The sequence below is a fragment of the Galeopterus variegatus genome, unplaced genomic scaffold, assembly GCF_000696425.1.
Source record: "Galeopterus variegatus unplaced genomic scaffold, G_variegatus-3.0.2 Scaffold152, whole genome shotgun sequence".
Classification (NCBI taxonomy): Eukaryota; Metazoa; Chordata; class Mammalia; order Dermoptera; family Cynocephalidae; genus Galeopterus; species Galeopterus variegatus.
The window spans coordinates 471795-494567 of record NW_007726263.1 but is presented as its reverse complement, the minus strand read 5'-3'; the positions used below and the strand labels follow the sequence as shown (position 1 = coordinate 494567).

Sequence of the window (22773 nt, the reverse complement as noted above, 5' to 3'; positions counted from 1 at the left end):
TTAGAACTTACATGAGCGCGTGTCAAAAAATAAAGAAAGTGGGTAGAGGGGCAGATATGACAAGAAAGGCAAGAGAGGGGCAGTTCACTCGGCAGTGTCCTGAAGGTGGATGTTTGCTTTAGAGGATCATTTCTTCCTCACAGTGACTGCTTACTGATGCCTTGTTATTCTGCACCTCAAGTTTGAATGTGGAGAGCAGGGCTGGCCCCTGGCTGCAGGCGCATTTGATTCCTAGTTCTTTGCTTCTCAGGCCATCTTTAGGTTGCCTTCTGTATTTTGTGGCTGCCTATCTGAACAATACCTCTATTTTCCTATATATAGTCAAGGAAAAGTCAGAAGAGGATTAGAAACTTCTGAAATAATTTTTTCTTGTCTATTAGTAAATTTGGCACATTCTGTAACTTCTGTGCAATCTGTGCATAAAACAGCCTTGCATTTCATGTTTAATTTCATTTTCTTTCACCCAGAATGGTTTTTAAACCATTATCAAAGGTTTTTTTAAGGAAAATTTAGTTTTTTAAAAATTTTGTGATGGTAGTAGCTGCTATATACATTCAGTTAAATGTTATTAAAGTTACATGAAATGAATGTAGCATAATTATCTTGGGTGTTTTATTACCTACTGGTAAATTATATGCAACTGAGTTTTAATTCTTAGTTGCGCAGTGCCACCTACTGGATTGATTCTATAAAAACACCTTAATATTTTTGGCTTTCCAGGTTTAGTATTTAGCCTGCTTTCTGTAATTCATCACTTTCCTAAAACATAAAAAAAAATCTATAGCCAGGCTTGTACATTCAGGTCTGTCTTAATAATATAGATGCCAAAACAAAAATACATAGCTTACAAACCTTATAAAAATTCTTTATGATGGATCTTTCTACATTGTGCTTTATTTTCTTTGAGCATCTGCTTTTGTTTTGGAAATACAATCTGAATAGTTTAACATTGCCTTTCTAAGTTAAAAAGAGCTTTTGTTAATGGTGTTCTCCCAAGTATTTTTTCTACTCGTACCCTGTTCTTTTAATTGCATGTGTGTGTGTTTACTATCATTCTGCCCCACTACATAGTAAGTCCCACAAAGACACAACAGTATACCCAGTACCTCCTGTACAAATGTTAAAGTTACCTGAGAGAACAGTAGGAATGCTTGGAAAACTGATAATATACTATAATAAGAAAACTTTAAAAAAATTATTGGGAGTATTAAGAAGTTATTGATTAATACATCTTGATGTCTACTTCTTTTACATGGAAAAATAACCAAAAGTTGTTTTGTTTTTTAATTATTGATGTCATTTTAACACTAAGCCTAATTTTTCAGTGAATGGTATTCTTGCTTGTGATAATTGACAGTGGTATTATATATGCACAAAAAGAAGTACATTTTATTCAATTAAAGCATTTGAATTAAAATTGGTACCCATGTGGTATTTGGCACAACTCTGTTAATCCAAAAATACAAGGAAAAGATTAAAGTTATTCTCCTTCCTCTTCTTTCCTCAGCTTCCCTCTTACTTTCATGTTGTATAGACTCATGACACACAAGGCCAAAACCAAAAATAGTTAGGTGAGGTTTTTAATTTTACCTTTCAAAATTAATTTATTTTAATTGACATATTGTAATTGTACATATTTATGGGGTACGACTTAATGTTTTGGTACATATATATGTTGTATAATACAACAGAGTAGTTAGTATATCCATTACCCCATACATTTATCATTTCTTTGTGGCAAGAACATTCAAAAGCTTTTCTTCTAACTGTTATGCAATATAAAAAAATTACTGTTAACCATAGTCGCCCTACATGCAATAGAACATCAGAACTTATTCCTCCTATCTAATGGTAATTTTGTACCCATCGGTCAACCTCTCCCTGTTTTCCTTTTCCTCCTCCTCTCCCCAGTCTCTGGTAACCACTGTTCTATTCTCTGCCCAGAAGAGGTTTTTAGAACCGCCCTTTCACTTTTCCATTTAAGAGAAGAACAGAAAAGAAAGAGCAGAAAGGGATATACTAAGGGCCAAAGATAAAAGCACATTTATAAACAAAACATAAAAACCTGAAAATATTTCTGAAGTAAATATGATATAATGCCCTTGATTAAAAAAAAAAAAAGAAAAACTTAAGGAATTTTTGGGAAAGTAATTTAATTAAAAAAAAACTATTTACACCAAGATTGAACCCAGAAGAAAAGTGAGATTCGCTATTTATGAGCTCATGCACACTACTGTGGAGCAAATAAACAGACATCTGGAAAGAGCAAAGAAAAAATCTCTGATGGCTTTAAGCATGGTCTGAGAGAGATGAAACAAGACAGTGTAATTTAGAAACCCTTGCCCTGTTGCCTGAAAATAAAATGTAAACAGTTAAAAAGCTTTTAACATTCTTTACTGTCACCTTGATTGTCTAAAGACCTTACTTACCTATCCATCATATAGCTTCCAAAAAAGTAAAAATAGAAAAAATTAAGTGTATTTCAAAGCCTAGAAACAGTCATGACTTGACTCAAGTTTATTGCTAGACATTCATTTTCAGTTCTGCGAGTTTGAATCTGCCAGGACTGGAATGCTTAGGTGTTAGTCGCCGACAATTTCACAGTAATCTTAGGCTGGGCCTACCTTTCAGCAAATCACATCAGTAAAAATAGATCAAATTTCTTTCCATTACCTCTGTCTTGTCTAGCAAATAATTGCATTATATTTTGTTTCCAAAGTCTCTCAGGTTATTTATTATAGCCTTTGAACTCTTTGAAAATAAACGGATGAGAAAAGTAAACTTAGCTGGAATGAATGCAAATTGCAGTATTTCTCTCTGTTTTAAGTCCTAAAAGCATCTCCTGATCTTGAAGGTTGAAACTGTAGAATAGAACAGTAACTAGAGGAAAGGCATGATTGGTAATTGGACTTTTGATCCAGAAGAAGCTACCTGATTGGTACATTTTTGTTGTCTTTTGTGTCTTACTCACCTAATTCTCCATTTGTTGTCCTAAAAATCTTTTTTTTTACCTGCCTCTTTTTTCTTCCCTCTTGTCGCCTAATTTCTTCTTATTACCAGCTAAAGAGAACAAACATTTGTTACTTTATGCCTTTCAAACAAAAGGTTTGTATAAAAGGGCATTATTTACATCAATATATGAATTTGTGTGTTTAAATATATATTTAAACCAAATGCCAAGTGTGTTTTAAAAATCTGTCTCTCAACTTTAAGCCACTAACTAGATCATATAGCCAAGTGTGTTTTAAAAATCTGTCTCTCAACTTTAAGCCACTAGATCATATCAAAATCTCCTGAAAGGTAGATTCTCTGTCTTTTAGATCATTTTTACAATAACATTTAACAGTAACTAACAAGTTAGCCTTCAGGAACTCAAGCCCATCTCGCATTTACCCAGTTATAACTCCCCTAAGTGGTTTTGAGAGAAGCTAAGTGGTTTTGAGGGAAGAAAGGTTATTCTGGATAGAAATGATAGCAACAGTTACCTTTCTCCAACCATTTTGTGCCAGGCACAGCGCTCTACACTGCCCACATATCACTCATTTAATCCTTGTCACAACCCTACCAGTGGCACCAGAGCTATGGCCATGCTGTGGATCAGAAGAGACTATAAACAAGAAAACCCAGTTCACTTTCTGACTTCTTGAGGTGAAGGTGGGAAAGAGGGCAGTGTAGAGGCAGTGGAGAATGATTGAGTGTATTTTTTTTTTTTTTTACCCTTTTTCTGACTCTTTTGCATATTGTTCTAAACCTGTTTTTTCTGCTCAGAGACCTCACGATTCATTTCTGAAGCCTCAGCAGCAGATCAGTTTTCACATTGAACATCTGGGCAGGAACAAACAGATCTCAGGTTTCTAAGGCTGGAGCAGAAAATGGCCTGATGACCCCACCCCGCCTACGTCCTGTGCTTCCATTAGAAAGCAGTCTTTTCTTCATTTACATCTTTTCTTTAAAGAAAAATTTAATTGACATGCCAAATCCTATAATTCTCAAGCTTTTCTAAAAATATTTTCTTTAAGGAGATTAGTAAAAACAAGCAGGATCTTCATTATTTTTTATTCTGAAAGCCAGAAGAGGTGAGAAACAAGGCACACTTCTGCTGAACTTTTTCACTTTCAAACTGTAAAGGATGTGTAATGGTTTCTATGTATGTTTATGAGGAAGAAGCAATTGAATTGTCTGTTTTTTCAGTTCTGTGAAAGCATGCCCAGCCACATTGAGAGTACGCTGTGAAACATTTTCTCATCTGATAAGTAACAGAAAAGGCAGAGTCAAGTCTCCTTGCCTAAATTAGCGAACATTATTGCATATTTCTTTGGGTGGTTCCATTTTTGAAGAAATATTTTGTTACTTTGAGGGAACTATCTAGACAGCATACTGCTACGCAAAACTAGAGCTTTTAAAATTGGACCCAATTTACTTTTTTATTTATATTCTATGAACAAACTTTGCAAAATGTATGATACAAGGTGTCCAGGATGTTTTTAACATAAGCATAATTAAGTACTGTAGCCATTGTTATAACTTTTTCTCTTTCCACGCACAATAGGTGAATATACATACACATGCAGATGTAAATATACATATATCTGATATATATGCTTATGAATAAGATAAATTTAAATTTTCGTTTGGATATTGTGAACATCTTATTGCCTTGAGTTCATGTTTATCAAGAGAGACATCTTTACTGTCCTGGCAAATGCTGAGAGTTAAGAGTTCCTTAATGAGGGCCGGCCCGGTGGCGCACTGGAGAGTGCGCCGCTTGGGAGCGTGGCGACGCCTCCGCCGAGGGTTCAGATCCCATGTGGAGACTGGTTCCCGCTCACTGGCTGAGCACGGTGCGGGCGCAACACTGAGGGTTGCAATCCCGTTGCCGGTCCCCGGTACGGGCGCGACACTGAGGGTTGCGATCCCGTTACCAGTCAAAAAAAAAAAAAAAAAAAAAAAGGAAAAAAAAGAGTTCCTTAATGAGTGCTAGTAGAAGACTTTTCAAATTATAATACCTAGAAATCCTGTACCTACCTATTCATTTAATTTTACTTGCTTCTCATAGACTCCCCTTTACTTGGTAAATCACGGAGAGAATGGACCAGTCAGATGCAACAGGTGCAAGGCCTACATGTGCCCATTTATGCAGTTCATTGAAGGAGGAAGGAGGTATCAGTGTGGATTTTGTAACTGTGTGAATGATGGTAAGTGGTGCCATTAAATGCTCTTTGCAAAAACTCTTTATAAAATAAAATATACTTCTTAGCTTAGGAAAAGTGTAGTTTTCTTTCTTTCTTTTTTTTTTTTTTAGATTTAATATAGCAGTACCTTCTTCCTTATAATATCCCTAGGAGGAAACCAATGATAATATGCCCTTTTTGGGAAATCCAAGCCCCTCTTTGCCCATGTATCTGCATGAGCCCCACATGGAAGTTGTGGTGTTGTTTTGTAAAATCCTGTAAAAGAAAAGTCAAAAGTAGGGGAAAAAATTTATTTTTCAGTCCCCTTCCACAAAGCCTCAGTTGGAGGCAAAATGAGATTTTTACCTCCTACGTTTACAGATAATGAACCTGAGAGACCTTTCCTCTTTTGTCATCCTTCACAGTTATTCTTGGATAGGAGCTGTTTGATATTTAGGAAAAGCTCAGGTATAACTAAGGACTTTAACACTTATATATATATTTTCTCTTTGATATAAATGTTGGATTGTTTAACTTCCTAGTAGAGAAAAGTCACTGTGTCATCACATTCATGGCCTCTTGGCTCCGTGACTGTTCTCTGGTGGCAGAGCACTACTTGTCTCCTTCCTTCCCTGATCGCTTACCACACACATCTCATGGCTTTGCCCAACTTAGAGTGCCAGGGACTGGCATTGGGAGTCTTTCTCATGAAGACCTTTGGTCATTTCTTAAACTGTTCTCTGGTGGCAGAGCACTACTTGTCTCCTTCCTTCCCTGATCGCTTACCACACACACAGATCTCATGGCTTTGCCCAACTTAGAGTGCCAGGGACTGGCATTGGGAGTCTTTCTCATGAAGACCTTTGGTCATTTCTTAGAAAATGCCTTGCAGTGGAGTTGAATCATTGGTTTCTAGCCTCTTTTCAAAGAATGATATGGGCTCTTGGGATGTCTCTCTCCTTGTGCCAACTGTGGCATCTACTCAGTGCAAATTGGATGTCCCAGGGAAACCAGATTTTGTTATTTCTTTACTCTTCTCTTTCTAGGAAAGATCTTATTCCATCTTTCATCCTGGCTATCACTCAGTCTTGGGACCTGAAATTTCAGAAACTCTGTGACAATTCACTTCTCCGTGCTTTAGTTTGGAGGTAAAAAGTCATGAGAAGGCAGAGGCCTCTCCTGAAGCATTTGGATAAATTCCTTCACCCAGACCACCATCTCCTCAGTGTCCTGATCCAAACCCTCATCTTTCTTAGGAAGGTGATCATAAATTATCCAGCACATAGAGTATCAAGGATCTTCAATTTGCTGTTAATCCCTGGCCTCACACCCGGAGCGTCGGCTCAGGGTCTAAAAATGGCCCAGCCACTTCCTAGTAGAGAAAAGTCACTCAGAATTCTTGTATCTCCACACAACAGATTTTGTTCTCTTGGGTATCTACTCTTAGGAGGCTGCTATGTTTATTTTCCAGTAGGGTCAAATATTTGTCCCTACAATAAAGCCAGACTCCCTTAGAGTTCCCTTAGATTGACACCTGCATTCTTCATTTAGGTTTAATGAAGACAGAGGTTTGTCTGTGTTAAAGAGAACCCAGCAGGCTTGGTGATGTGGTTCTGCTCTTATTTCCCCACAAAGTGTCCAGAGATTCCCCAGTGGAAGCAGAGGTCAGAAGGCACTTAGGAAGACAAGGAGATCATGAAGGTGTATAATTTATGGTGTAACCTGAATTTTGGCTTATAAAAGATGACAGTTATTATTAAATGCTAACAAATATAAAATTAATTTTAAAGGTAAAAAATTTACCTATATCATGTTGATATGTGAATGTGAATGAATTATAGGTTACACTGTGTTGGAATTACTACACCATACATCTTAAGAAAGCCAACACAGCATAGTCCATATCACCTCAAGGAAACAAAATAGCAGTTTATGGCTCTCAAAGTTTACTTACTTCAGCTGAGAAGGTCAGTTTTCACTTCTATTATCTCTTCCAGACACTGAATTTTCCAAATTCAGAGATCCGTATGTACATATGAATCTTATAAAACTTATTTTAAAAGAAATGGCCATGATGTGGTAAGAATAAAGAAAAAATCAAGCCTCGGTGATTACTTTTGAAGTCCAACTTAAGAAAACAGTCCTGTTGTAATCCTCATGTCAGTTTCACACCTAAAGACAACAAATACTGAGTTGTTGGTTTAAAAACAAAAGGCATTACTCCTGTGGTTTTTACAAGTGGAAATATTGTTCTTTACAAAATGCTTAAAACCAGAGCATTGCTAGTTTTTCTAACTACTTCTGTTGGCACTGGTTTAATAGCCAGCCCTGTTAATCTCAAGGCAACAGCAATTCATTTTCACAGAGATGCCAGGCCATATTTGTCCAAGTGTTCAGGATGTGACTCATAAGTGTTCCCTGTGCTATTGGAAGATGTCCAGGTCTTTGCCAGAACTAACCTTCCTAGACATTTGAATCAAATTAGAGTTCCTCAGCTGAGATCTAGTGGTGTAGTCTTTCCCTAATACAGTAATCTTCTCCACTCTTAAGCCCCAGCATTAAATGATTACCATGCGAACTCCCCATAGCTAAAGACATCTCTTAATTAAACCATAATAAATACTGTAGTTAATAGATAGTCCAAATTAACTATGTTTAATTCTGTTAGGTATATTGAAAATTCAAATAGTTAGAAAAATCTGAATTCTTTTAAAGAGAGGTTATTAAATAGGGACAGTTACATTTACGTCATGACAACTTAAAAACAAGTAATTTTATCTCCTTTTTCTTTAGGATGGTCTAAATAATAAATATTCTTTGTCATCAATAACTTGTAGAACGGTCAAGAGGTTTTTTTTAGAAAACCTCATACTTTCCAAGACGTGTGTTTAAAATAGTGGATATTTAGAATATACTACATTCCAGCTTTAAAATACTATTTTTCTTATACTAACTACTTTCTTCCCATAATAAATTTTGAGAACTTATTAAATTGTCTGTGTTTATGAAAACAAAAGATTTCCTTTCCTGTTTTGTTTTCATTAGTTCCACCATTTTATTTCCAACATCTGGACCACATGGGAAGAAGACTGGACCACTATGAGAAGCCAGAGTTATCACTAGGATCTTATGAATATGTTGCTACTTTGGATTACTGCAGAGTAAGTGTTCCCAGGACTTCAAGTGTTTATACATTGGTGTCAAGTTTAAGTGAATAACTTACATATGTAAAGAACTAACTCTTGATTCACAAACAAAGCATTTTGATGGTGCCATGAAGACGCAGAAATGCCTAAGATACAGATTCAGCCTTCTAAGTCATTAACATCATTCAGTTGCCAAGCCAATCACTGGAGTAATCACTTTTAAAAACTGAAATGTAGTGCTAGAAATAGGAAACAATAATTTTTATGTCCTTGCCAGATAGACTATACTGGGTTCTTAGTGCAACAGTTTCATGATGCCTCACTTGTTTTATCAATAATCTCAGAAAAACTTTCCTTCCAAGGCAAAAGCTAAACCAGTGTGGTCAGTAGAACTATTGGCATATTTCTGTGCCTCTCTTCTGACTCCAGTTGCTACCACAATGGTTTAGGCTCTCAGAATCTCCCTTAGACCTTGTCAGCAGCCTGGGATTCTAGCCTCTGTTTCCTTGCTCTGAAATGTAACTCCGAGACTCCCCTCAAGACCTCTTAACAAATCTCTAATGGTTGCTTCTTTTCTGTTGAATGTTGAATAAAAAGTTCAACAATTTTATTTTTCCTTATTATGCCTTTGACTGTCGGACCCCAAACTGTCACCTCTGCTATATCTTCAGTTGTACAAAACTCTCACCATATACTCTGAACTCAGCAGTCCCTTTGACAACTCCATCCTTTATGTAAGACGTTCTTTTGACCAGAATATCTTTCCGTTCTCCTGTCACATCTATTCATATTCCAACCGCAAACTCCTACTTATTCTGTAATGCCTGGTGAAATTTTATTGTGCATGTGCAACCGTCTTTGTCTTCATTGTGGTAGTAATTTACAACAACTGCTGTTTTTCATAGAATTTGGTCTATTTCTCCAACCGCAAACTCCTACTTATTCTGTAATGCCTGGTGAAATTTTATTGTGCATGTGCAACTGTCTTTGTCTTCATTGTGGTAGTAATTTACAACAACTGCTGTTTTTCATAGAATTTGGTCTATTTCTGTTTTAGCAGATATTTTCATGGAATTTAAATCTTATTGTGTGTCTGCCCTCTTCATTGACTCTGAAATTCTTGGGGGCCCCAATCTTGTTCTAGTTATCTTGATGACATTTAACCACTGTGGCTGGCACAGGGTTGACCAATGTATGTGGAATGAATGAATGAATGAATGAATGAATTTGCAGGGGTGTTATTATTCCCAGGACTGGCCATTTCCCTTCTGCAATGTCACAGTGATAGTAACATCACCATGGGTATCTTGCAGGACTTTAAAATTCTCCAGTGACTTGAAAATCACATATTCTTGGGTATCAGTCCAGATTTCAGCTAATATCTGAAGCACCATGTGTAGACTTGAAAAAACAGGGTCACTCTGACTTTATTTCTTTACCTCTGCCTCAAAAATGAATATCCACTAGTGCCCAATTCCCAGAAAACAGCCTTTGACTCACCAATTTCTTTCAGATATATTTGCTAGGGGATCAGTCCATGTATTGAGATAACAAACAACATTTTTCCTAACCAGAAGTTTTTTCAGTTGGCTGAATCTTCAAATTTTTTTTCAATTAACCAAAGTCATTGTATTTATTTTAGTGTTTTATATGATTGTTTTGCACTACATTACATAGAACTGTTATTAAAGAAAAGTTAATGCTTTATTAGTTTAAAATGTTGTAACATATTTGGGGAAATATAAGAACATTTTTGGTACAAATGCTTTATTTCAGGCAAGAAGCATGTCCTCAAGTACAATTACTTTTGGATGGTTTATTTGTTCCTTCCTGCTGTTGGACTGAAGAAGAATCATTAGGCAAAACATAAACATTTGATGTTCTAATTAAATGCAATAAAGCCATTGTAACTAGTGATGGAAAATTTATTCACTGATCTTTGCAACCACAGTATAAATCTAACCATGCTCTAAGTTTCCACTTCTCTGCCAAAAAGACTATGTTATCTTGATTTTATGCTTTTTTAGTAGAAACTTAGGCAGAGAGTCAAATCTGTTTCTGGGAACAAAAGTCTTAGTATCTTCAAACCCTGTTATCTGGAAATACTCCAGAAGTCTAATTGATGGGAAATCTCACCCAGCGGGCGATGAATCAAGTAAAAACTGTACATTTTGAAGGATTTTTTGTAAGCTTAATCTTTTATTAGTCCAACTATGGTTCATAATAAATAGGCTGTAAATACCTTTAAGTTTAATTATAATTTGAAATGTAAATAAAGTATAATAATGAGTTGGCTTCAGGATTTGGACAGTGAAAAAGAGCTTATTTAATTTGTACATGTATTCTTAACACCATGCACATGAAATGAGAATTATGAAATCTCATTTTTTGGACAGTGAAAAAGAGCTTATTTAATTTGTACATGTATTCTTAACACCATGCACATGAAAGGAGAATTATGAAATCTCAGTTTATCTTAAGGTAAATTTTTGATAATAAAATTAACATTTCTTGAATATTGACTACGTGTCAGGCTGTATGCTAAATGCTTTCTATGTACTGTGTCATTTAGTTCTCCCAGTGAACATGCCATGAATACCACCATCATATAAGGCAACTGAGGCTTAGGGAGCTTACGTACTGGCCTCAGGCCATACATCTAGAAAGTGATGGAACCAGACTGAAAACCATGTGTGTGTGGCTACAGAACCCCTGTTCTCTACCAATACACTGTGGATATGTAGACAAGTGTTGACAAAATTACCATGAAGTTCCTCTGGGAAAAAAGACCTCAGCTCTGTCACATAATTGAGAGTTTATCATTTATAAGTTTATGGAATAAAGCTGCATATAAGCTGTACCTAAACTGCAAAATCTTTTTCCAAATCAGCCTCTCTTTTCTGAATAAAATGTCATTTAACTTAATTTTAATTTACTTTGACATTTATTGGATGCCTAACATCAATGCATGTGTCTATATGCTGTGATACCGAAATTAGCAAGATGATAAACCTGCTCTGAAGGTACTTACCATGTACAGGCCTCATAAGAAATGTGCATAATTATGATAAATGATATAAGAGTAGAATTATCATAGTGCCATAAGAAAAAAGGATCAGGAAGGCTTCAGATAGGAAGTCACACTTGAGCTGGCTAAACCATGAGCAGAGAATCCACATACAGGAATGGAAAGGAGAAACTGAACAGTGAGCAGGGACAGTTTCTCAAAGGTGTGTTAGCAGCTTACTCTGATTTCTTCAGAGGCTAGGCAGGCATTGTAGATGAGTGATGTGAACCTAGTGTGGGGACTAGGGTAATTGGAGAGTATATTCCCCCTTCCCCCAGAACATGTTCAGATTCAAATATTTTTTAAAACATTATGCCAAACAAAACACTTTTCTGGCCAAATTCTTGGCTCACGCCCACTGGGCTGTGACTTCTTGACAGGAGATGTTTTGAAAATGGCAACCTCTTAAATTGTTGGGAGAATATATTTTGGGAATAATGGGAAGTAAAGCTGGGAAATTGTTTTAAAATACAGTCTATCTTTTTATTTTCCATTGGGTCTAGCATCACATCTTTGATCTTTTACATTTTTATATGTGTTTTTTATATGAGTGTTATGGTGGGTCTTGAATGCCAGGCCATTGAGGAACTTATGTTAATTCAGTAGGCCATGAGTTAAAAGTAAATTAAAAGGAAGGAGGGAGTTGTTTTCATCTGTCCATCCACGGGTTCATTCACTCAGTTTATCAATAGTTAATGAGCACTCTTTTGGGTGCTGTGCTCTGTGCCAGACTCTGAGGATTCAGTAAAATTCCTTTTCTCAGAGAAGATAGTATTGTGATCTGTTTTGTGCCTTGGACAGTTTTTTCTAACAGCCGTCTCTATAATGAGAGGAGAGAAATTGGAGGAAAGGGTGCATTAGAAAATAATGTTGTAGTCCAAGTAAGAGAAAATGAGGGCAGCATGGCAATTCCCCCCAAAATTAAAAATAGAATTACCACTTAACTTCTGGGTATATACCCCAAACAATTGAAAGCAGAGTTTCAAGAGGATATTTGTACACCCATGTTCATAATAGCATTATTCATGATAACCAAAAGGTGGAATCAACCAAGGGTCCATTGATGGATGAATGGATAAACAAAATGTAGTATATACATACAATGGAATATTTTTCGGCCTTAGCACAGAAGGAAATTCTGACACATGCTACAACATGAATGAATGTTGAGGATATATTATGCTAAGTAATATAAGCCAGCCACAAGAAAGATAAATGTTTTATGATTCTATTTATATCGGGTACCTAGAGTGTGAAATTAATGGAGACAGAAAGCAGAAGGTGGTTGCCAGGTACTTGAGACGGGGAATAGAAAGTTGCTTAATGGACAGAGTTTCAGTTTTGCAAGATTAAAAGAGTTCTGGAAGACTTCCGGTCAAGATGGCAGAATAGATGGTCACCAGCATTACTCTCTCCCACAAATCAACCAATTTACAATTATAAAAAAGCAACAACAGCCAAGCTGGGACCCTGGAGCTCAGGGGGAGAGGAAGAGAGACCTATGAAGTGCATGAAGGTGGGAGAAGCCACGATGAGAGAAAGGAAAAACCGCTCTGACCATTTTGAGCCCTGGCCACTTCCAGACCGGAGCTGCTAAGAGCATGGAGCATAGAGAAGGAGCTGGCAAAAGCTGCAGCTGTGCCCTTCAGATGAAGTTGCTTGGAGGTGTCAGAGGAGAAGAAGGCCTTGGTGGCCCCCAGGCCAGCAAGACCACTAATAGGGTTCCCGTGGACCCACATAGGAGTAAGGACCCACAACAACTGAAAAAAAGGAGCCACTCAGAGGCCAGTGAGTCATCGCAAGGAACCAGTGCATGGCCTGGGGAACACTGGGGCACAGCAAGGACAGCTGATCTGCCCCCCAGTCAGTGCAGAACCACTCAGAGGAGACTGGTCAGGAATATAGAATTGCATGGGGTGCAGTTTGATGAAAAGACTCAGGCCCATACCAGAGTTTCTACACAACCCAGGTGCACTGGATTTTACTAGACCCAGAAGTACATATAAAGTCAGCCATTAAAACCTGAACTGAACAAAAAGCCTTCTGTAAGGAATTAGCAGCAAAGCAGCAATTTAGCTAAACCACACAGCTCAGGTGCTGGGCCCCACAGGAATTTCTCCCATTTTAGAAGTAAGCAAAGGACAATAAATTAGTTCAAGTGCAGAGTTTAAATGATGGGAACAGCAAATAATCTGACACAGAACTGAAAGAAAAAACAAAGTACCCATAACCAGAGACAAAGTTTGATATTAACTAGTAAAGGTCTCATTTCACCATTTAGAGAACACCTTTAACACCTAGAAGGACCAGAAGTCCCCTGATCTACCAAAAAAAGGGGGGAGGGCTGGGGGCCTCAGCCATGCCCTCTGACACCCGCAATGAGTCCCAAGGGTAGGAGACAAGGGCCTCGGCCACACCCCCTCGACACACGCAACTGCTCCAGTGGAGACCACTGAGCTGCTGCAGGAAGCACCCCAGGCTCTCTCTAGGTGGAGTGGTGGGGGGGCCTTGGGCCTTGGCCACACCTTCCCCCCATGCACAGCCAGACCAGTGATGACAACTGAGCTGCTGCAGGGAATGCTCTGGGCTCTCCCTTGATCGGACATGGGGGGCCTTGGGCCTTGGCCACGCCCCTCTGACACATGCAACCACCCAGCGGTAACCACCGAGCCACTTTAGGAAGTGCCCTGGGCTCTCCTGGGCCAGGGAGGTGGGGGGCCCAAGGGCCTCAGCCACACCTCCCCGACACATGCAGTCAGCCCAGGGATGACCACCCAGCCGCAGCAAGAAGGGCCTTGAGTTCCCGAACTGCAGTGGTGAGGGGTGAGGGCTTTTGCCACACCCCCCTGACATCTGCACCCAGCCCAGCAATGACCAAGCCACTGCTCGAAGTCCCCCACTCTCCCCTGTGGGAATGAGGGGGGTGCCACAAGCCTCAATCATTCCCCTCCTCCTTCGTCCTTCTTCCATCCCATTTCCTTCCCCTTTCCCCTCTCCCCCTCCCTCCCAACTGCTCTGCAGCAACATCCTAGAATGTAAAAAAATAATATTAATAAAATTACATTTTCTTTAAAAATAAAATAGAAAAGTAAAATAAAGAAATCCTAACTCAGTTGCATTGTAGTGAGAGAACAAAACATGTGTGCAATACCAAACTTAGAAAAAAATGTTGAGACTTATTCTATGGCCTAGTTTGTAGCCAATTACCATGGTCAGTATACCATATGTGTTTGAAAAAAATGTGTCTTATGTAATCGTGGGTGCAATGTTCTTGTTAAAAGGTGTTACTGTGTTCAGATCTTACATATTGTACCAGAATTTTGTCTACTTAATCTATTAACTACTGAGAGAAGAATGATAAAATCAAAAAAGAAAAGAGTTCTGGAGATGGATGGTGGTAATGGTTGCACAGCAGTGTGAATGTATTTAATGCTACTGAACTACACACTTAAAATGGGTAAGATGGTAATTTATATGTTGTGTTTATTTTACCACAATTAAAAGTAATAAAAAAGAAAATGAGAGTATAAACTAGACTGCTGAAACTGGAAGAGCCACAAAGGGCCTCGCAATTAACTGGAGGTGGATGGTAAGTAAGCTGGACAATTTCATGGAAAGAGTGAGATTTCAAGCCCAGATTTTAGAGGGTTTTTTTGTAAGCTCCTTATAGGGAGGACCAATACAGTGGGAGAAATGTTTTCATAACTTTAAAAATTTTGAATATAAAGTGCTGGCAGGAACTTTCTGTGGAGGTATGCTATTCTGTAGTTAATTCGGATGCTGGTTTGCAGCTCAGAAAAGAGTTCATGATGAGAGAGAAATTGAGGGGTCACCTATACAGAGATGCTGGCTAAAACTGAGTTAATGACTATGATTTCTGTGATGGATCATGTGGTGAGAGGAGAGAAGAGGGTGTACTTCGAAGAAAGATCGTAAAATGAAAAACAGATGCAGCAGTCAGAAAAATGGGAGAAGTGATGCTGCGGTGTGGCAGCTAAGACAGCAAAAGTGGCCTGCCGTGCCTAAAGTTGCAGAGATAGGAGGATGTAGGATGAGAGCTGGATTTTATTTCAAGTTGCTGTAGTTACAGCAGTTTTCATAAGGTGGCACAGAAAACTAGATTCTTATAGAGTATGTACATGTTAAGCTTGGCTGGGCATAACAAACTGCACTGAATGGGTAGGGTAATAGATTAAAGAAGCTTATGAAGCCATTGCAGTTTTCTAGGCACAAGATGACAAGCCTCTGGATAGTTAAGAGTAGCAATGGGGTATAGCATCGTGAAAGTTGTTTAGTAAAAGTTCAGCTTTTTTAAAAAATTGTGGTTACTGAGCTGGGAAAGGGAGGAGGGAGATGGGATAGTGAGAGGTTGGTTAATGGATGCAAAATTACAGCTAGATAGGAAAAATAAGTTTTGGTGGTGAACAGTAATGCTTGGCATTGTAACTAACAATAATTTTTTGTATGTTCTCAAATGGCTAGAAGAGAGGAGCTCAAATGTTCTCATCACAAAAACGATAAATATTTGTGATGATGAATTTGCTAACTACCCTGATTCGATCATTACACATTGTATCTGTGTATTGAAATATAACTGTATCCCATAAATATATACAATCAATACGTTTCAATTAAAAAATAAATTCCTTAAAAGAAGAGTTATTTTGAGAGGAAAAACAATGGGACTCAGTGATAGAAGGAAAAGAAACAGTCATATCTAATTTCATATTTTCAAGCTATTGAGTTGGCATGTAGTGTTGTTATTGATAGAGAGAGAAATTGGAAGAGAATGTGATTTAGGAGGATGATGAATTAATTTTGCTTACGTAGAAAACAAGCTACAGTAAAGTGTTCCTGTAGAAATGTGCAGGTTGAAGATATGGAAAACATTCAGTGGGGAACTGGTAATGATGAACTAAAGAGAGAATATGAGAATGGTAAGGCACATTTGGATCTGTCACAAAGGGGCTTTGGTTTAATTAATGGAAATAGTTGTTATTTTCATCCAGTATAAATCAGCGTAAGTCTATGGTATGAATTAGATTAGGCAGAAATCAGGAATGATTTGCAATAAAAAATTACTCACATAGACAATAGTAGAGTTTCTTCTTTTCTTCCTTGGTCTGATTTTGGATGTGGCAAAGTGTTACGGTTTTCAGGTTGATTATTTTTAAATCCTGTAATTTTTAAAAATTTGAAATGAAGGACTTTTACTAGAACAATATTATGTCTAGCCTTGTAGTGGATACAGAATAAATCACTTAGATAATTTATAAACATTAATATCTAATTTTATAATAACTAAAATACAGTTTTATTTTAGAACTTTTTCCTGATTTATCATGAGGTTAAAAATTAAATTGGTCTTAACTCTTTATTCTCTAGTGTAGGTTACTAAAGTTGTTTGCCTGCAGCTCTCTTTTATAAATATTTTGTAAGACCCAGCTGAAGGATCACTTCCTAAGAGCTGTTTGAACACCAGCCAGTAAAGGGACCAACAGCTCGAAAATATTTTCATTGCAGCTGCTTTATGTTATACTGATTGTTTTAAATAGAGAAAAAGCCTAACATTCCATTTTTACCATAAATATGTAATAAATTAGGTAAGTATTTAACAATATGGTACATTCTTTTAAAAGTAGAGTTATATTTTCGTNAAAATTAAATTGGTCTTAACTCTTTATTCTCTAGTGTAGGTTACTAAAGTTGTTTGCCTGCAGCTCTCTTTTATAAATATTTTGTAAGACCCAGCTGAAGGATCACTTCCTAAGAGCTGTTTGAACACCAGCCAGTAAAGGGACCAACAGCTCGAAAATATTTTCATTGCAGCTGCTTTATGTTATACTGATTGTTTTAAATAGAGAAAAAGCCTAACATTCCATTTTTACCATAAATATGTAATAAATTAGGTAAGTATTTAACAATATGGTACATTCTTTTAAAAGTAGAGTTATATTTTCGTATACAATTTCGTATCTTTAAAACTGTGGAAGAGCTGGTAAAAGAAGAAATTTGGAAATAGTGACATTCAAGTTAATGTAGTTTTATTACAGTTTCAAAAGCAAACACTAATTATCAGATGTACTCTTTTTTAGAATAATTTGTCAGGGTTCCAAACTCATTTTGTCCTGTAAGGCAGAGTGTTCTAAGCAAGGCTGGTCACAATTCTGTATTCCTCCTTCAGCAATTGTTGTAATGAAGTCTTTCTTTGCAAAAGTGAACCTCCTCTGCTAGATATTATAGCATTGTCTAATTCAATGTGGGACCCACATCATATCCTGGGAAATAAAGCTTCTTTTATCTTTTTTTATAGCATCAATCATGTTCTAGAAAATGATTTAATTCCACAGATCTTATATCCTGAATATTAAATGAAACATCTGATGACCTTCAAGAGTTTCTAATGTGTTTAAATTTGATTATGAAATGAATTTACTTTAAAATTATATCCATTTATGTGATGTGTTTGCCTTTCTATAGAATAATAAGCCTCCCAACCCACCAGCCTTTATCTTCATGATTGATGTTTCGTATAGTAACATAAAGAATGGACTTGTCAAGCTTATATGTGAAGAACTGAAGACCATGCTGGAAAAACTTCCAAAGTAAGGGCACTGCCATTCTTTTTATAACTTATACAGTATTGCTGAATTAATTTATTGGCCATAAAACAAGCGCTGAGTGACCAGTTGATATTTTTTGCTAATGAGGACATTGGGTAATTAGTTATAAATCAGACATTCTTCTGAATGCTTAAAAAGTCAGAATGCCCTGTACTGGCCAGCAGCCAAAAAGCAAAGCAAAAAAACTCAAAACCAAACAAACAAAAACAACCGGAAAAAGTCAGAGTGATCTGTTCTACAAAGCAAAAGAAACAAACTGATAAAAAAACATTCAAAATACATTATAAATTATGAGAATCCCAACAGTGTGGTGGAAAAGACTTTGGAAGTCTGTTACTTCTCAAAGCATTGCTTTTCTAGTAGAAACTCATAGTCGCTGGGCATGATAGGGGGTTCTAAGGGGTGCCAGAAAATGGAACTGTTGTCTTATGTCAGTGACATAATTTAGCATTTTAGCCAAATTTCCTTTAGCGCCTATGATACCCGTCTCACCCCTTTGCAGTAGTACTGCCTCTCCATCCTGTAGCTTAACAGCGCAAGGGACACCACTTTCCTTGCCATTACAAAGAAGCAGTGCACACAAGAAAAGGTAGAAAACTGATTCTAATGGCTAACAGATGAATATACCCTAGATGTTAATCAAGACTTCAGACTGTGCTTTAGAAAGGGCTATTTGGCCTATTACCTGCTTTAGTACAAAGAAGTACATCAAATTGATGGCAGTCTTACCATAAAAAATATAAAGTTACACTCATACACAGGCCAAAATACATTTTGTGGGAGAAAAAGCAACTAGATTTGAAAGATAATGGGAAATAGGTATTTGGGCTTGAAGAAATACTTTTGAGATATTTGAAAAGTGGCAGGGAATAACTAGCAGCATCCTTTTACTTTTCTCTCCTATCTCCTCTCCTAAACTAATATCAAACATGCCTATTTTTTTAATTATCTGTGTACAGACTAGTTGTTTAGGATGGGAAAGTAGCAGCTAGTAAAGAGATTCGGGGACAGGGAGAAGGCCATCCCTCATGTGAGGAAGACAGGCTTGAAGGGGGTAAAACAGGCTGGGTAGTGTTGGTGCCCTAGTGTCTGTACCACACCTTCCACCTCCTCCCTGTCTCTCTGAACATAAGTGATCTTTGTTTTGAAAAGGATGTGTTTGGGGAGGTGAGGGTTGTCCTTAGCCCTTGGGTCTGCCTGAGTTTTTGGGTGCCTGCTGCCCTGTAATCTTTCCACATGTGACTGTTGCTCTGGCACATGTGAGGCTCAGACAAATGGACTCAGGACCTCCCAGAAGTAGTTTTGTTTGTATCTATGAAGCTGAAGTCATAATATTCCCGAGGATGGTTTGGAAAAGCAGTGGGGATGTTTAAAAACACCGAGGTGATTTCAAACTGAATTCTAAAATGAGGAATGCAACCTCCGGGCGGGCCCGTGGCTCACTTGGGAGAGTGAGGTGCTAATAAAATGAGGAATGAGCTGGGAGCCCGTGGCAGACGGTGGCGTAAGAACACATCTGCTGCCTGCAGCCTCAGCGGGATGCTCGTTTCTCTTACCCCGATCTCAGGGAAGCTGGAGAAGTATGGATTTTCTGTTGAATAGGATGTATTTCACCATAGAACTCTCTCACAGGGCTATCTAAATTCCAAATCTGAATTTTGAACTTGATTAGTATGAAAGAAAAGTATTCTCATTTCTGGAAGTGGACTCTTTCCTTTTCCCTTCTCTTCAGACTGATTCAAATTAGGCTAACCTGTTTTCCTAGACAGTTTACTTCACCAACCCCATGTTCTTTTTCAACATAGTGGTGATATGAAGCTTATAACCTATTGATATTTAAGTTATGAAATCACACTCTTTCTGTCAGTGTCATCATTACTTAATATCCCATTGGAGCATATGTATGACGTAGGCAAAAGATAGTAGAGAAAAATAAAAGGATACTGCTGGTTTTTCTGTGCCACCATTCAAATCTACCTCTTAACAGTGTTTAATAAAGCCAACTACCTTTTCTTCCCTTATCTTTACAAACAAATCTAGTTTTTTCTCCACTGAAATTTATTTTGGGCTGTGCATATATGTGTAACTTTATTTTTTATGGTAAGATTACCATTAGTTTGATATACTTCTTTGTACTAACCAACGCAGGTAATATGCCAAATAGCCTTTTTAAAGTGCTGTCTGATATCTTGATTAAGGTCTTGGTGAATGTGTATATCTTAGCTAATCTTTTGAGCAGGGAAGGCCTGTTCCTTACTGTTTACCTTTGAACTTATATCGTTGACCTTGCAAGGTCCCCAGACTTTTCTGATTTAAGAAAAGATTTGCAATGTTTCACCTGTTGTTCAGATCAAGCTCTGGGGTTATTTTGGGTTTTTGGGTGTATTTGTTTGTTTTTAATGCTGCTGTAACTAAAATGTTCAAAATGCTTGATTTTGAAATTCTCTGGCTCATCCAGTTGCTAATATCTTCAGTGTTGCTCTGTCAAATTCATTCCATTAAAATGATAGGAACAAGTATTGAGACAAGTGGTAATTGAAAAGCAGAACAACAAAAACATATTAGTCTTTATGATATCCCTTGTGTAACTTCACAAAACTTGTATAAAATTAATATGAAGGAGAGGCTGAGAATCTACTTCCGGATATGATTTAATGAGGCAGTTATACTGTTGAGGAAAATTTTAGGACAGTTTTTTGTTTCTGAAACAAATTTTTTAAAAAATATGTTCCCATGGAGACAAGTACTAACATTTTGCAATAATGTGAGATGTTCTGATTACTTTTTTAAAAAATGTTAATTTAGATTTTAAGTGAATCCTGTGAATTCCAGGACACTTTTTTCCCGTTGCTTGAAAATGTCCAAATCCAATGGGAAATAGCAATCTAGATTCTTCTCTATAGTTTTTCTTTTATGTCTTTTGCCTTAGTTGACTCCAAATTTACTAGTAAAAGAGAATAAAAGCCCTTCGTGATTTGCTGGACATTTTTTACCTTATGTATTAAAAGGCTTACTGGGAATTGGGAGTTTAAGCAGTGATGTGATAGTAAACTGTCTCTTAAATAAATAAAGCCTTGATTTGTAGTGTTTGCTCATTGCATGGTGTCAATACTTGAACCAGGCTTATTTTAAACTATCAAGGTGGTATCACTAAACCAGAGTTAGAAAGAGATGCCCGCTATTGGCTTATCAATTTGGGCTCTAACTTGGCATCCTAAATCCAGTGTTTCATTGTCATAATAATCATCCTCAATAAAACCTCTAATTTCCCACCTTATACTAGACCCTGTGGGGACAGAGAACGTAAGCCTTGGCCCTACCCTTTATTAGCTTATAGTCAAGGACTCATGAAATGTTAACAAAAGTCACCGTGTGCTAAGAGCCCAATGAGAATGGTTTACAGGAATTGAGAAGAGGGAATGACTTCTAGTTGGTAACATCCTGGGAGGTTTCAGACAGGAAGAAGGATTTGCACTTGGTCTTAGAGGTAGACTTTAATAAATGGGGAGAAGGGGGAAGGCACGGGTGCAGTATAGTGTAGTGGTTAGTTGCATGAAATCGTACTGTTTAGGATACTGAGGTGTGTATGAGTGTCTGTGTATGTGTAGTTACAAAGGATAGGGATTTCCTTTTCTGAAAGTTTTGCAAGTATCCAGAATGTAAATGTTTACCAAATGCTTTTGGAAGGGATTATGAGAATCTATTTAAACTGCCCACACGTTTGTCAAGGCCACAGTGAAGATCAAATACCCTCAATTAGCAAAGGAAGTAAAGAAATAAAATGGTTTGAAGTCAGTTCTTTGTCAGCCTGTACTCTGCTAAAACATCAGAGAAATTCAGAAGTCTGCAGTTTGAACTTGGTATTTTCATCTAGATATTTGTGTTATTTTTCTCTTGTACTTGAGGAACTCTTCATGCCATGTGCAAAATTTAGGAACCAAGAAAACCAGGTTTCTTTTGAGCGCGGTGCGGCCGGTCTCAAAACGGACAAAAAAAAAAAAAAGTCCCCAAGCAAAATAAGTTTTACTGACATCTAAGGGCAAAGAAAATTGCATCTGTCTTTTGAGGCTTTCATTAACCATTGAGCATTATATAATATCCAGCACTGAAAACTAGTAAGAGTATCAGAAGTGTCTTGGGCCGGCCCCATGGCGCACTCGGGAGAGTGCAGCGCTGGGAGCGCAGCCACGCTCCCGCCGCGGGTTTGGATCCTATATAGGAATGGCCGGTGCGCTCACTGGCTGAGCGTGGTGCGGGCGACACCACACCAAGGGGTGCGATCCCCTTACCAGTCACGAAAAAGACAAAAAAAAAAAAAAAAGAAGTGTCCTGACTTGAATGATAAGTTACATAGTCATCTGCTTATATAATACCTCCCTAAGGAGCAATAATAATAATGATAATTATTATTGCACAACAACCATGACAGTTTCATAGTGAAGCCTTCCTTAACCACCCTGCCTTAAAGAGTGACCTCCTCCATCCTTCCTATCCACCTAACTCTACTTTTCTCCATAGCATTCATCACCATAAAAAAAGTAATATACATTTTACTTATCACCTGTTTCCTCCAATAAAATATAAGTTCAACAAAGGCAAATCTTCTTTTTGTTTACTAGTATATCCTCCAGTATCTGGTAGATGTTTCACAAACATTTGTAGAATGAATGAAGGCAGCATCAGTATCATAACAATAGCTAATGTTTATTGAGCATTTACTATGTGGTGGATGCTGCTCTAAAAGCATACATTTTATCAAACAATCC

The 22773-nt window shown here is 37.5% G+C and overlaps 1 protein-coding gene across 1 annotated transcript in view; it reads left to right on the top strand.

Annotated features, from left to right (window-relative positions):
* Positions 1-22773, top strand: part of SEC24D (SEC24 family member D) — a 113412-nt gene that overhangs the window by 48395 nt on the left and 42244 nt on the right. The window contains exons 9-11 of the mRNA XM_008592122.1: positions 5057-5195; positions 8217-8332; positions 17865-17989. Of these exons, the coding sequence (XP_008590344.1) occupies positions 5057-5195; positions 8217-8332; positions 17865-17989 (380 nt within the window). The remainder of the gene's footprint in view (positions 1-5056; positions 5196-8216; positions 8333-17864; positions 17990-22773) is intronic.